Source organism: Alligator mississippiensis, chromosome 3 (assembly GCF_030867095.1).
Source record: "Alligator mississippiensis isolate rAllMis1 chromosome 3, rAllMis1, whole genome shotgun sequence".
Taxonomy (NCBI): domain Eukaryota; kingdom Metazoa; phylum Chordata; order Crocodylia; family Alligatoridae; genus Alligator; species Alligator mississippiensis.
Window position 1 is genome coordinate 63,436,898 of NC_081826.1, and position 16,709 is coordinate 63,453,606.

Below are 16,709 nucleotides of genomic sequence, written 5' to 3' on the forward strand. Positions count from 1 at the left end.
AGCCATTCATGGCTCTGTCCTGCATGCACCCCGCCTGTGCAGAGCCTGCCCCTGCTCCACTCCCTCACTTGCCACGGTGAGGGGGGGCAGATCGAGGCCCCGGCAGTGAGGGAGGGAGTGGGGCCCAGGTAGAAGCAGGGGCTGGAGTGAGTAGGGGACAAGCAGAGGCCTGGGGGTCATGTATTAATGTACACACCAACAAGCCACAACAGCTTTCATTTGTGTAAAACAGCTGCACAGAGTAACCTACTCATTTTTACTGAACATTACACACCTGACAGGATAGGTGCCAAGATTTAGAGAACTGTACTTCAAGTTAAGTCTGACTGAGGAAACTGGGGTGCTGCATGGGCATCCTATTCCTGCTCTCTGGGGAGAATATGGCTTCCCAGTCACTACACTGGGATCCATACAGACTCAGGCTCAGGCTCAAAAGAAGAAAAGGTTACTTACCTCACACATACCTAGGTCTTCAAGATGACATGGGCAGTGTGGATCCAACAAGCAGCTTTCCAGCTCCACTTCTGAGTCCTCTGAAGCAGTGGTTCTCAACCTTTAGTACTGTACATACCTCCTGCCAATTGACATGGCAAAAGCAAAACCGGAAGTCCCACTGTGGCACTTCTGGTTTCACCGCCACAAGCCAAGTCCCCCTTTTTCCACCGTGGCCCGAGGCAAAGCACCCTGTGTGGGGCCTCCCTCCCTATCCCCCAGCACACTGACGCTGGGGAGTTGAAAGCCCCACTGCACCGGATGAGGCAGGAGGTGCGGCAGCCACAACTTCTGGCCCAAGCAGGCAAAGACCAAAACACAGCACCCGCATACCCCCTGCCCATGTCTCGCGTACTCCCAGGGGTATGCATACCACAGGCTGAGAAACACTGTTCTGAAACATAGGTTTTGAAATCTGAAAAAATGATCAGAGGATCACAGCCATTTTTTCCTCATCCCATCATACAGGAAAATAAAGAGGCCAAGGACATATGCATGACCTTGACACCTAGTCAAGAGAAATTACATATGTGTGAGATGCACACATCTACAGCAGGGATTCATTCTGAGTGCATCCAGAAGAACCAGTTATTTTAGAGAATGTAACAGTTCTTGATACTATCTCCTAGGTTATAGGAACATCTCATCATAACCTTCCTAGGATGTCAGCAACATTAATGTGACATCCTCTTTGATGCCATCTGCCTGTTTTTCATCAAATCTCCTTGTCTCTCATCCCACCCTCTGGATTACAAAAATGGCAGTGCCAGCACCAGCAGATGCTTCCTTAGAGCTGAATGACTAAATTTTTCTATGCTCCATAGCAACATCTTTGATGCAGAGCAGCTACTTATGATGGATACCAGACTCCTAGGTTATAGGAACATCTCATCATAACCTTCCTAGGGGGTCAGCAGCATTAATATGACATCCTCTTTGATGCCATCTTTTCTTGAACAGGGACCAGGACATCTCTCCTGCCAGAGATAGGAACAGTCTCGGGGATAGCTCTGTCAGGCCTTGGGTGAGCGCAGATGTAGTTAGGGATCTTCTGGAAGGGCTGGACATTTTTAAATCTGCAGGTCCAGATGCCCTCCACCCAAGGGTGTTGAGGGAGCTGGCAGGGGTCATCGCAGAGCCCTTGGCCTGGCTGTATGAGCATTCATGGTCAACTGGCCAGGTGCCAGGGGATTGGAAACTAGCTAATGTGGTCCTCATTTTTAAGAAAGGGAGAAAGGAGGACCCAAGTAACTATAGGCCCGTAAGCCTCACCTTGGTCCTCAGGAAGATCTTGGAGAAAGTCATCAAGGAGCATATTTGTGGGGGGCCAGCAGGGGAGATCATGCTCAGGGACAACCAGCATGGGTTCATCAAAAGCAGGTCCTGCCTGACCAACCTGATTGCCTTTTATGACCAGGTAACTAAATCCTTGGATGATGGTGTCACCGTGGACGTAGTCTTTCTAGACTTTAAGAAGGCCTTTGACACTGTCTCTCATCCCATCCTCATCAATAAATTAAAAGACTGTGGCATTGATGCCTACACAGTTGGATGAGTAAAAAACTGGCTGATGCGGCGCATCCAGAGAGTAGCGGTGGACAGGTCATACTCAACCTGGCAAGATGTGAGCAGTGGGGTCCACCAGAGCTCAGTCCTTGGGCCCGCACTGTTTAACATCTTCATCAGCGACTTGGATGAGAGGGTTGAAAGCACATTGTCCAAGTTTGCTGATGAATCTAAGCTGTGGAGTGAGGTGGACACACTTGAAGGGAGAGAGAGGCTGCAACTAGATTTAGACAGACTACAAAAGTGGGCAGATGAGAATAAGACTCATTATTGACTCCAAGATGAACATGAGCCACCAATGCCAGACCGCAGCCAGCAAGGCCAGCCATACCTTGTCATGCACCCAAAGTTGCATCTCAAGCTGGTCCAGAGAGGTGATACTCCCCCTCTATGCGACTTTAGTCAGGCCACAGTTGGAGTACTGCATCCAGTACTGGGCACCGCACTTCAAAGGGGATGTGGTCAGCCTGGAGAGGGTTCAGAGGAGGGCCACCCATTTGGTGAGAGGGCAGCAGGACAGGCCCTACGAGGAGAGACTGAGGGACCAGAACATGTTCAGCCTTGGCAAGAGGAGGCTGAGGGGGGACCTGGTGACTGCCTACAAACTCATCAGGGGAGATCATCAGCAGATAGGAAGAGCCCTATTTTCCCCAGCACCACCTGGGTTGACAAGGAACAATGGTAAAAAGCTGATGGAGAATAGGTTTAAGTTAGAGATCAGGAGGCAGTATTTTATGGTTAGGGTGGCCAGAATCTGGAACCAACTTCCTAGGGAAGTGGTCCTCGCCCCTACCTTGGGTAAATTCAAAAAGAGGTTAGATGATCACCTGTCTGGGGTTTTGTGAACCCAGCATTCATAACTGCCTGTGGCAGGGGGTCAGGCTAGATGATCTGTTCAGGTCCCTCCTGACTATGAAACTACTATATAAAAAACTCTTTCCAGTGTGAGGCCAGTAATGGGCAGGGGAATTAAATAATTACTTATTAATGGCTAAAGAGTAGTTCCTCATGCTCATTATATGAAGATTTTTCACAGTTAGAAACGACGATACAATTTGTGCAGCAGGATGCCGTCCCAGAGTAGTCCACTTGAAGCAGATCCTGCCTCTAACTCAAGGGCTTCATTTTTATTTTTTTATTTTTTTAAATATTTCTCTCTCTCTCTTTTATATATATATATAAAACTACCTCTAATAACCTGTCAAGTGACCACTATGGTTCACTTGACAGACCAACCACACTTTGAGAGTTAAGATATTTTAGTCCCATTTAAAAGGTCACACCGTGAACCCATGCACCCATCACCATTCTACTGCTTTCACTTGTCGTCATCGTATTTGTCATTGTTGTCATCATAATCGCTGTTCTCGCTGTTGTCCTCCTTGTTCTCTTCAGAGGGTTGCCTCTAAAAAATGTCAGTCCCCTCTCCACCATATGAGGTCTGCCATCTCTTTCCCATCATCCTCTTCTGTCTTCTTGTAGTTCCAGTACATTTCACTCAGCCCCATTTCAATACAGTCCTCGACAGTGGGGTCTGAGTGCCTGATTGTGGGAAGGTTCCTGGCCTTCCACAGGGCATACCTGAAGCAGGAGATGAACTGATCAAAACAGGCTGTTGGGGCCCCTTGCTGTTTGGTCAAGTGCCCATAAAGCACTGTTTCTCAACTTGGGGTCACTACCCAAAAGTGGGTCGCAACAGTATTTCGAAGGGTCACATGCTGCGGCAGGGAAGAGGGGCACCAGGAAGGCACCTGCCCCTTCCAGCAGGGGGAGAGTGTTGGGGAGAGCTGCGTTCTGGGCTGGTGATACTGGGGCCAGTGCCTGTGCTCACGGGGCTGGGAGGGGCCATGACCAGGCTGCCTGGTGGTGTGGCACAGTAGCCCCAGCCCAGGTTGGGGGGGGGGTACCACGGGTTTCTCCTCCTCCTCCCTCCATCTTGGCTCCTCCCGGGGCCAGACTCACTCCACTGCCGCCCACATAACCCAGAGCCACCGCAGCCACTGTACTCCAGCCTGACTGGGACAGGGGCAGTTGGGGGCCCCTCCAGTAGGGCTGGGGGGCAAGGGGTTGCGGGTCAGCAGTGAGGGACACCAGCATAGCCTGGGGGGGCAGGGAACTGAGGGTTAGGCACTGGCAGGGCCAGGGGGCTGTGAGTCGAGACAGTCCATGGATCTTTGCAAATGTGTCCTGGTAGGAAAAAGGCTGAGAACCACTGCCATAGAGGACTGCTTCCCTGGTCAGGGTTCTGAGCCTTCACTGATCCATGCAAGCTTTAGCATTGTTCAGTTGCAACTGAGCCCTCAATTCAAATCACATAGAAGTCCAACCCCTTCCAGAATACATATACAAAACACACTTGCACACAACCTCCTTAGCTATAGTTTAGAGTACTAATTCCCAGGGTCCCTGGGGCCCTATCAACTGTCAGCTCTTCCTACATGAGCTTTCCTTGCTTTGTACAGCTAGTGTTCCATTTTTGCTTGCTCTTATGAGGGCCAGGTATCTGATCCCTAAATTCTCCTTCACAACCTCCGGTGGGCAGCAGCTGATTACATCACAAATCGAGCTGGGTTTATCCCTTCTTGAAGGGCCAGACGTTTTGCAACATACCTCTTCTTTCCCGTAAAAAAAACCCAGTTTTCCTTCCAGATCGCTAAGAAGCTCAAAAAGCAAGTAGTCTTTCTCTGAGTGCTTCCTTTTATCCATTACTGGAGATGAAATCCAGCTCTTGCAATCTCTGGCATCTGTTTTAGAAACTTCATGCCCTGCTTATCTACAGCTAGCTCATCCTTTATTTGTTTTTAGGGCCTGTTACCTAGTACTATGCAATACTACTCAGTCAAAGATATCAAGCTTTTCAGTCTATCCTCTCAGTGCTCTTCATTTTAGCAGCAGAAAGTGTTGCCGCTGTAACTGGGCTGCTGCTTTTTTTCCCCCTGTATCCTCCAAGTTATTGCACTTGAAAACCTGTTCCTAATCTGCTGTTCCCTATGAATTCCTCTGCTCTGGCCTCATATTTCTGTATCTAGCTTCCTCTGTTGCTTAACATCCTCTGTCCATAACCATTGTTGTTCATCTTTTTTTAATGAGCCCTCTCCAATCAGCAGTTTTCTATTCCATGTTGCTTTGACTTCTGTATTTCACATTTGAGGCTTTCCAGCTCTGTTGCTGCTGTGAGAGGCCAGCCATGCTTCTCATGGAACTAAGCTCTGCCTCGTGGCAAACATTTCCAGGTTCATCCTTTTAATTTATGATTGTGATCCATAACGGATAATATTTAAGTAAATCATAAAAAAAGTTGAGTGTAATGCCTTGCTGTCACCACAATGAGGCATGTGATGCATTGTTTTATAAATAGCTGTGAAAAATCATTCTTGTGCTTTGTCGTGTTTTCCTGCTTTTGGTCCATAATGGATTGTTTTATTCTTTTTAGTTCGGTTCAACATGAAAAATGTTGAAAGTACGCTGTTTTACTTTCTTGTGACATTTTACTCTATGGCAAAAGAGAGTTAAAGTGATTTTCGGCTTCCTTCTTTAGGGAAAGAGACTGTGCAAGCTATTCTTTTATTGTATACTCTAAACTTGTCATCTGCATCTTCATGGCACCCGCAATAATCTTATGAGGGTAAAAATGACTTTTGCTCAGATTGCAGCTATTCATTTTTCACAACATGAATGTACTTTGATAAAATAAAGGTGTCACTGCAGCTGTGTTGTGCCTGTAAGAAGAGTTTTTCAATGACACTCACTAATGCAGATTTCTGTGTAAGTATTAAATACCAGGACATTCAAGCTGTCCCTCCCCCCTGTCCTTCCCTTCTCCCCTCCCTCCCTCCCCCACCACAGAGGCTTTTAAACTATTGGTCATGCTTTCCTTCAGTACATGTAGACAACTCATAACTGTTCACTTGTACTGCGGAAGAACATGCTCTGTGTACCAGGAGGACCTGAGCCTTTATACAAACTGGGCCCAGACATACTGATGTGAAAAAGAAGAAACTCTTACACCAGTGTAACTTAGAAGACTTTGGGATAGAGTTACGTAAGAAAAAAAAATGACAATAAAAGAACTCTGGCATAAATTACACTAGTATGGGTGACTTATCCAGAATAATCCTGGGATACCTGTTTGTACAATGCAAATAATCTATGGCCTATTCTGCTCCACCCAAACTGGTCCAGTACTGTAATAGTGACCATTGCAGGAGCTACCCTTGGATATCTGGTTATCGACCTGTTTCAGACCCCAACTCCCAGTCTTTCCTGGGTAGTCCTACGGATATACAGACTTTCCTGAATTTGCAGTGCATTGCTCTGGCATGTCAGTCAGTTTTCTGAGCCAGTAACCCTGACTCCACCACATCCCTCTCTCAAGACCCCAAATTAATAAAACTTCTAGGATTCCAGGGGTCCTTTTTCTTTCTAGGCTCTTCTGACAAGCTTCCTGCAAAGTGTTTCAGGACAGATATAATAGGTTGGCACTTTTCTTTTTTTACAGGCATTGCTTCTCAGTTAGTAAAAGATATTCTTCTCTAAAATGGCTTTATCTTAAATCTTCATCTTAAAGAGTAATTAACTGTAGGACAGTAGAAAGTTATTAGTTCCGACTAGCTTGCCTATACATTTTAATTTTTTTTCTACCCCATTTCCAGCTTCTAACATTTTCCATTAATTCCCTTAATTGAAAAAAAGGTATATATGTATCCTAAATTCAGTTTCTACTCTTTGCTTTGCATTTTTGGCAATTTACAATCATTCTATAACAGTTTGCTTTCATATTTCCTCAATTTTAATACATAAGGGACTAAATCTTAATTTGGTGTAAACCATGAAATTTTGCTGAATATCTCACCCAAAGATCTGGGCCACTTTTAGTCACTGGTTGTTTTCTCTCCACCAACAGATTGCTTGTAAGTTTTTGGCAATGCTCCTACATCATCTGTTCATTCAGTAATAATGCTTTTCAGCATTTACTGGTCTAGTCTAACTGTCTGTGAATTTAGTAATAAAGCTTCTGCTGATTTCATTGAAAGGAAACAGGATAAAGCTATATGAAGTACCCTTATTTTGTATTCTGAAAGTGCTGTACAAAGAGCAATGTAGTTAATTCACTTTGGTTTTATATTCATATTGCATTTGGGCTGGTGAAGAGAAAATATGGTTCAATGCTTGGTATATTTTTGCTTGATCATTATCTTGAGGATTTGACTCATATAGCCTAAAAAGCAAATTTTGTATTATGGAACAATAATGATGCACCTTTGTAATATTTAGGTATGATACCATGACCTTATTATAAAAACCATCAAGACATGCCATCAGATAATACCATATTTACTTAAATATAAGATGACACTGAGTATAGGACAACTTCCCAATAATTAGATTCTCTGCCTGGAAAATTTATAAATTTATTATAATTTTCCAGGTAAAGAATCTAATTATTGGAGGTTTGCTTTGAATTTGTCCCCCTCCCATTGCTCTAGCATGGAAAATAAATCTGAGGGGGTCAGGTAGCCCCTGTACCCTCTGTTCCCCACAAGTTTCTTCCCCCTTGCAGCCCTCCTCTCCCTTACTGTCAAACCCTGCTCTTCCTGAGCAGATGGAAATAAGAGGCAAACATGAAAACACTGACTTTGAAATAAACATGCCTGTAGTAATTTGCATAGAGGTAAATTACTATGGTTACCCATAGACTAAGTTCATCCAGAATTGATGCAGGTTATCTTTTTTGAAACTGCACAGGTACCCCATAAACACAGTTTTATATTTTCTTGTATATAGTGCAAAATACCAAAATACCTGACAGCATCCAGATGCTTGATTGTGGTGGCCATTTTGAGACACAGGCTATATAGGGTGAAGTAGCAGTTTGCTGCTGCCCCGCTGTAAGAGACACATCAGCTGGCAGAGCTAAGGCCAGGAACACCTTGGGGGTCTATGGGCTGGGGCTATGGGGATGGAGGAGGCTCCAGGTCCTGGGCATGACCTAAAACTGCACCCTGCCAGGAAAGGGAGGCCTGGTAGGACTGCCAATGGTGCAACAGCCCCATGAAATGCCAGAGCTGCAAACCTCCCTGGTGAAAGGCAGGTCAGGGATGCCTAATAACCTTCAGCCCCCACACAGTCCTAACTGGGCAATGCCCAGACCTATGAAAGCTTAAAAAGGCCTGCAGCTCAGTTGTGAGTGTAGTTGTGAGAGTAAAAGCAGCGTAGTTGTGAGGGTAAAAGCAGGCAAGCTGCTTAGGCTTGTCCCGAAGGACCTTGACTGGTCCATGTGGGGGCCAGGACCCAGAGAGGGGTCAAAAGGGCCAGGGGCCCACTGTGAGGGATGCCCACAGAGCAAAGAGGCTCGGGATCCCCACTGGCCTGAGATGGGGTCAGGGACTAAGGGAGAGCCAAAGGTCCCAGAGAAGGGACCACAGTTAATGGGGTGAAGGGTACGACTGAGTTATCTGCCTGAGATGCCATCTGCAGGGCTTGGGCCGCATTGTAGGGGTGGAATGGAGCTGTGGAGGTTCCCCTAAACATTGGGGTTCAGAATGGACAGCCTCCCGCCTGAGTAACATCATTTATCATCAAGGCATGGCAGATGAGAGAGGCAGGTGGTTAGCCCAGAAATAGGTGGACGGCCAACATAGAGCAGGCCCTGGGAAGGCCCCCTGTTACAGCCCGCCACTCATGACTGAAACCAGGTGTTCTTGTCATGAGTCTTGGGATGCTTCAAAAATGTATATGCAGGTGAGGCACAGGAGAACCTGGTCCGGCGCTACCTCATGGAGGGTGGGGCCACACTAATTATATGTGACAGGCTGATAGAGTGGGTAAAGGAGGGGGTTTGGCTGAACTGTTTGGGGCCCTGTTTCGTGATGCCTGCCAGGCATTTAAGGCTGGTGAAGAAACAGAAATCATTCGAAATGGGATAGGGGGAGGGGAAGCACAGCTCAGCTATGGGAGTGAAGAGAAAATTGAAATGTATTAAATGTACTGGCTTACCATGAGTTGCAAGAGTCAGCACTGAGGGGGACTGAGTACAATGTACACTACTATATACAGGTTTCCCTCGCTTTATGCTGTAAATGTGTTCCTGGAAAACGGTGCATAACTTGAATTTGCATAAAGGCAGCCCACTTTACAGTGTAACAAATAGTGATACATTCCAAGACCTCAACTGTGCTGACCCCCAGATCCATTTCTACCACTTTTACAAGACAATTTTGATACTCACCAACAGCAGACAGTACACACAAGCACAGGGCACTATCATCATGGCGACGGCAACTACAGAAACACGTCACAGACGATGAGGGAAGAGCACAGATCCACACAGGAGACTATGTTTTGGTGCACATCACTCCCACAATGCACCACACAAAGCAGCTGACTGTGGGCTTCCACCACACTGATCACATAAGAGTGAATTTACGTTGCATATAACAAATTTTTGGTATAAAAAGAGTCATCACGTAAAATCAAATTCACCCATACAGAACCCACATAAAAAAGGGAAACCTGTATCTTGTTCAGATGGGTTCTGCTAATTTTTTCTTGTGGTAGGCTTCCATCAGTATGCTTGCCCAATATAGGTGATGTGTTTTATAGTCATGCTCAGTGCTAGCTGCATTTAATTAAATCAGCTTCATAGTTGGCTTCCATTACTGAGCACATGCTGCTTTTGGCAACAGTTTAATGATCAACAGTATATTTAATTAGTTTTCCTTGTATGCAAATGTGAGTCAAAGAGCTTTTTTTTCCCATGTTGACTGAGGGGAAAACCTCACCTTATATTTGAATAAATACAGTAGCATGCAGCTTGTCTTTTCTCATTACAAAAATTAAATATTATGTTGTAAAGAAATAAACAGTATATAAGATAAATACTGTCTAGATGGAAAAATTATTATGATTTAATTTACACCGGTTGGACACTGTTTAATCGTAGGAGTTACTTATGAATTAAACCAGGTAAAACAATCACACCAGACTTACTTTTTAAATCAGTCAAGAATCTAAATGGTTACAAAGTTTCAAGAGAATATATTAATAAGCTTTAAAGATTTTTTTTAAATCAAATAAATCTATTGCTCAAGTCAATTCTATGGCAGAACTTGAAACTGCCTCCTTGAGACTATATTGGCTTCCAAAAACTTTCACAGAATCACTTTGCAAAGATAGCAGGTATGAACCTAAAACAGAGAAACATTAAATAGTGGAGGGAATGTGATATTTTGCCATCTAAGCTTAAATAGTACAGTACTTAATTCTCTTTTAGACATAGACCTAGGTAAATTTGGCAATCAGCTACTTGAATCTGGGTGTTCCCTAAGACAAAGTAGTATTTAAGTTGTTGCATTATTTAATTTTCATAAACACAGTGTTTTTATTAAAAATTAATTATTAATAAAACTTAAATCATATGATTATTTTAAGACAAAGTATTTTTTTTTTAAACTAGGTTAAGTTTTAATCAATACTTCATTCAAAACAGACTTTTAGGTTTGAATGTCAGCTAAACTGAGTTTAGGTCTTTTTTGAGAAGCATTACTTGAGGAGGAACTTAACATCCAAAAGCACTACAAAGTGATTTTAAAGTATGTGTAATTAGAGTACTTCAGGCTTGTAGTACAACTCACAATACTAAAAGCAAAAAACAGAGTCCCTATAAAAATGTATAATTAATGTCATGTGACTTGAAGTCAAAGAACTGTAAACATAAAAAACCCTAGAGACTATTTCAACTCAGTAGCCTTGATATAGAAACCATTACAGAAACATTACCTGAGCCATTCTTGTTAGTATTGTTTTCACTGTAATACATCATTGTTGCAGCATTTATACACATCTTCAAACAAAAGTTCAAAATCTTTCAAAGATGTAAGTGCATGCCTACCTTTACACAACAGAGTAGCCTCATTGATTTCCATATGCTTAAATTCCACACCTGTAAGCTAAGGGATCATAACCTAAGTTGTTGCTGCTGGAAAACCCATTGCCTTCCATTTTATCAAAATTGCCTTTAATGTGCCATCAGTGTCATGAATGCAAGTTCTTTGTAATCATGTGTATTTATAGCACTGAAGTGGCTTCCAACAATAATTAAATCTGGTATAGGAAAAAACATTTGTTCAAGTGCCTTTTCATATGAAAGAAGATGTGTATTACTACTTTAGGGCAAATTTCCATTTGGGCCTTGAGGATTAACTGGGAGGACAGGGTGCGGGTAATTTAGGTACAAACCCCAATGTTCAATGTATGTTATAACTTTCACAATATAAATTAAACATGTATTTAAGTGATTTACTGAACTGAGACCTTAATGCTAGAAGATAGGCTTAATACTTCATAATGATCAAGATGGTGATTGTTACACTGAGAGTACATGCTTCTGCACACAGTGGAAAAGATTCCATGAGGCTGATGGAACAGTAAATATAGGTATGCCAACATTAATACCGGCATACCTTTAAGGTCATTCTCAATTACGCCAAATTATATGAGCCACCTATTACCTATCTATCTCTCCTTTCCTAGCAGTTACTACACATTGTATTCCCTTTTCCTCAAATGGAGCCCTTATAGGAATCAGTTTGCAAAGTACTTGTCTGTCCTTCCCTGTGGCTTTAATTATGGGTAGCCAGGACAGAGAGTGGGGTGCAGAAGACTGGAAGTTGGTGCTAGCAGACTTCCTGTGCCTATGAATTTCAACCAGAAGGTGGCATATAGTCAGAAGTGCTTTTGGGCTTGGGCTTGGGCTTGGGCTTGGGCTTGGGCTTGGGCATGGGCTTGGGCTAGACTGCAAGCCTAAGGACTTTTAATGTAGCTGGTTGGCATTAATGAGCTTAATGCCAATCCTAGGAGTCACCCAAAGTGGCAGCATGGATATATCATATACCAGGGTTTTCAACCTTTTTTAGAATCAAAGCAACTCAGAAAATGTCAGTTCTTAGCTTCACTTGCTTTTTTGACTAGAGAAAAATACTAAAGCAAGTCTTCTGTTGCAAAGAACTCAGAAGATCACAACAGGTCAGAATGTTTTTGATACAATGGGTTCTTATTTGAAAACTCTTGGTTTATATTATGAATCAAGTGTAGGTGTTTGTACATCAATTTGTGCTAATATTGTACAGCACCCTTAAGAGGATCTTGTGGCACCCCAGGGTACCATGGCAGCCTGGTTGAGAATCACTGCCAACTAGACCAACTAGAACTGTGCTGAGGAGTAAGTGCATACTATATGCAGAGTACTGCATTCTTGAGACTGATGGGAGGATTGTCCCCCAACCCTGAACCCCTGGTACAACCTGCTATATCTGGATTTGATGCAGGTTTCAGGAATCACCCAAAGATCAGGGAAAAAGGTGCAGTGTTCAAGACTCACCCAATGGTAAGGGAAAGAGCACTTGTGTTGTTCATTTCTAATTTAATTTAATTTTGTGTTACCTTTATTTATGTTTTAATCCCTTTTCATACACCCAGATCTCACTTTTAGTGAGTGAGATCCATACCAGAGATACATTTCCTTGGGATGTAAAACTACTTACAGCATTGAAGAATCTGGCCCATTACCTTTTAGTTCCTTTAGCAATCTATCTTGCCCATGGGTAGCACAGTCATCTCTGTTTAAAGTAAGCAGGTTCATATTTTCTTGACTGTTTGAAAGTAACTGAAGATAGGACATGAACAACAAAGTTTCCTTTTAAAAGTCTTTCTTGAACATATATTCTTTACTACTAACTTTTAATCTAATTTATGTACAGATAACATTCATTCAAGTATAGTTGTGTACTATACCTAAATATCCTTGATTCAATAAGATCAGACAACTAGTCTAGCTTAATGACAAAAAAATCATATGATTGGCTTAAGCCAGTGATTCACAACCTCATTCGACTCAAAGTATCTCTTGTTAGACTTGAGGCACCCCTCAGAAGATGCCAGATTTCACTGTAGAAAAATAATAGAGCACTTATTCTGTTGCAAAGAACTCAAAAAAACCACAGCAGGTCATAACGTTTTTAACACTATGGATTCCTATTTGAAATATCTGGGTTTATCTCGTGAATTATGTTTGTGCACTGTGTGTGACACCCTGCAGCACTCTTGAAAGGATCTCATGGCACCCTGTTTGAGAATCACTAACTTAAGCAATCACATTCTGATTATGAATTGTTTTTATTACAGTAACTGCTCATATTTTCTTTTCTACTTTAGGCAATAAAGACATATCAGAGTGATCCTGCAATGAGAAGGATGCTAAACCAGTTGTATTTCTATATCATGCCAGTATTTAATGTAGATGGATATCATTTTAGCTGGACTGATGTAAGTTGTTTTGCCAACATTGTTAAAAGTGTGTCAAGATAGAAGTGAAATGATTGTATGGAAAGTCTCCTTTAAATGCTATAATAATCTGATCACTTTGTAACATGATACATGAATATTATTGACTTCTAAGGAGTGAAAAAGTGTATCAAACTTCTTTAACCTGGATGATGTGCTATGTGTACAAAGCTGTTTTATCAATATATATTCAAGCATTTGTATTTTTTTTTTTATTATGTCTAGGATCGATTTTGGAGAAAAACAAGGTCAAAGAACTCAAAGTTTCGTTGTCATGGTGTAGATGCTAATCGTAACTGGAAAGTGAAATGGTGTGGTAAGTCTGGAAATAATGTTGTTGTCCAAATTCACTTTATCATATATTTAATCATCCAAAGCACTGAGCAAATTACAACATTATAGTGCAGCAGTAGCCTCTCCTTAGTTAGTGTTGAAGTCAGATTTCATTATTTTATAACCTTATTAATCAATGACCTTCACAAGTCTGAAAAAAAGAAAAAAAAATCCCAAAAGCATGATTTTCCTAGGATTTGGATGCCATACCACACCTCAGGGTAGATGTTTTTGCCTGAGAAGCTCAGAAAAGTGAAGCAAAATATTTTAATATTAGACCCACCAATACACTCCAGCTACTTTGCATTGTTCAATAATGTAAAAAAATAAAGAAGAAAATGGTTAAGTGAGGTTTACAGCTGCTTTGTGTTGCTGACACAATACAGAGAAGCTGGTGCACAATGGTGAACACCTTCCTTTCTGTTTTCAGAATTTATCTGTCCTCTTCCTTCAAAACTTTTCCTCATTTTTTTTATTCATTATGTCTTTAAATTGATTTGGCTTGGAAACATCAGGTTTGTTTTGGTGGCCTTAAGGAGGACAAGGGCTTCTGAGTATTCTAAGATACTAGCAAATTATCCATCAAGAACGACAGTGGGGTGGGTGGGGATGGAGCCCTGTGTCCAGCTCCATGCCCGCCTCTCCTCCTCCCACGACTCTGCATCCGGCCCCATTCCCCCCACCCCAGTCCCACTCCATTGCCCCCCTGTCACTCCAGGCCTAGCCCTGCTCCACCCCAGCCTCCCCACCCTCCCTCCCTGCTCATCATCTCCCCCTCCCTGCTGCCTGTTCTGGGGGGTGTCAGGGGAGGGCAGTGGGGGGACACCACCACCGTGATCCCCCACTTTGCCATCAGGCAGGGAGATGGGGGGAAGCCCTGCTGCTCGTGTGGCCAGGGCGTTTGCTGCTGCTGCTACAAACTTTTCCAGCAGCAATGCAAACTTGGGCCCATGCAGCCCAGGATGTGCAGCCAATCGCCGCCTGCCTTTTCAGCGGCACATGCAGTTGCCCAAAAGCATTATGGACAGACACACACACACACACACAGAGACTAAGCCTTTTATTATATTAGAATTTATTAGCAAAAGTTTATTGAAGAAATAAATATCTGCTTTTAAGCATATGGAGATTCATTCTTAAATTCTCAGTATTAAATAAGTCACATTAACAGATCTAAATTTGGCATGAATATGGCTGAATTACTAAATACAGTATACATCTAAATTGTTAGAAGTGTATTTTTATGGCTGGACTGTAGAGTTTATACACCAGATCAAGTACACTAAAGTAGTAGTGTGGTAGAAGACTTGACTAGAATAAAAGAGAATTTTGCTTCTACCTCTCATTTCATGATAATTTCTTCTGTGACCTTAGACAAGTTGCTTTCTCTTTCAAGTCACCTCCATCTCCCCTTCCTTCTTTGTCCATCTTGTTTATTTAAATGTAGATTCTTAAGGGAAGAGGTTGTTAGTCATCGTGCCTAAGTATAGACAGTCAAAAGGCCCAAGGCTAAATTGATTCAATCTTTCCAGATTAGTCAAAACTGCATAGATTGAACCAATAAGCAAGTGAGCAGACATTCGCTTTTGATTCTAGGAATGCAGCCACTTGTCTGCAGTTGCCCAGGCCAGAAGCCATAGGGCATTAGAGCACACCTGCCTGCTCAGCTGGAGCAGACATCTTGAGCCAAAACTAGCCCACCCACCCTGTGAGGTAGAGGGTGGTTCAGGTGAGGTGCAAAGCATTCTGGGATGCTGGGGGACCATTACTTAACTTGGATTTGGAGGGGATCTGGGACAGATGCTCAATAAACTGATTTAATGTAAATCAGTTAGGTCTGATACTACATCCATCCAGGTTTATCTTAAACCAGTTTCGACCATTTGAAAGCAGTTTATATGCACTGAATTTCTGCTGTATTACAGATTTGAGCCAGTTTCTAATCACTTGTACTGGTTTATTTGTAATTTCTGTCCCTAGCCCACGTGTTTGTAGTGCTTAGCACAATGGCACTCCAATCCTTCTTGAAAGCTCTGGATCCTAATATAAAAATAATCTTATTGCTTTAAATGAGTAAACAATCACCAGTACAAGTAAGAACTGCACCATCTGATTACAGGTGAACATTGGTTTTATCTTTATATACATTTCTGCAAATTCTGGTGTTAAAACCATACACAAGGTAAGTTTGAATGCGCAGCTATATTTGAGTGACAGCAGGAGAGGAAAGGTAGAACAGAAATACTAGATAATCCAGTAAAATTCTTATAAAAATACAGAAGTATAATTTTTACATTGATCTTTGCATATTATAAGCACTTGTCTGTCATTTTGTAAATTATTTTTCTCTATTGCTTCTATTCTTCCTTTCCCAAACTACCTATGTTAATATTGTATTTACTCAAATCCAAGACAAGATTCCCCCCACCCCACCCCCAATCAACAAGGGGGGAAAAAAACTTCATCTTAGATTCCAGTACAGGCCTGGGGCAGACAGCAGCTCAGCTCCAGTTTCATCCCCAGACTCCAGCTTCTGTGGTGGAAAAGGGGATGTCCAGTGGGGGGAGCATAGGAGAGACCATACAGTTGGGATGGGGGCACCTGGGGAAGACCCATGGTTTGAGGGTAGCACAGAGGAGATTTTCTGCCCCCCCACCACTGCCACTTACCATCAGTTCTGGCTCTGGCTTCTCTGACCTTACCCAACCAGGCCCAGAGCTGCTACCACTGCTTCTGCCTAGCTAGACTGGGCCAGAGCCACTGCAGCTGACTGCCCCAGAGCCAGAGTCACCATAGAAGGTAAGAGGCAGGGGGTGATTGTACAGGTGGCAGTGAGCAAGCCAAGGGCAGGGGAAAGAGGTCTGGCCCGTCACCTCCATTTGCTGCTTTCCCCACAACAGCGGGGGGTGGGGGGGAGTGAATTTAAAACAACCCCCCAATAATATAGATTCTATACATAGAAATTATGACAAATTTAT

General features: G+C 42.9%; 1 protein-coding gene across 3 annotated transcripts in view; it reads left to right on the plus strand.

Annotated features, from left to right (window-relative positions):
* The window catches only part of CPA6 (carboxypeptidase A6), a 154,517-nt gene that overhangs the window by 117,027 nt on the left and 20,781 nt on the right, over positions 1-16,709 (plus strand). For all 3 annotated transcript variants that reach the window (XM_019498499.2, XM_059724004.1, XM_019498498.2), the window contains 2 exons: positions 13,270-13,380; positions 13,624-13,714. In XM_019498499.2, coding sequence (XP_019354044.1) covers positions 13,270-13,380; positions 13,624-13,714 — 202 coding nt within the window. The remainder of the gene's footprint in view (positions 1-13,269; positions 13,381-13,623; positions 13,715-16,709) is intronic.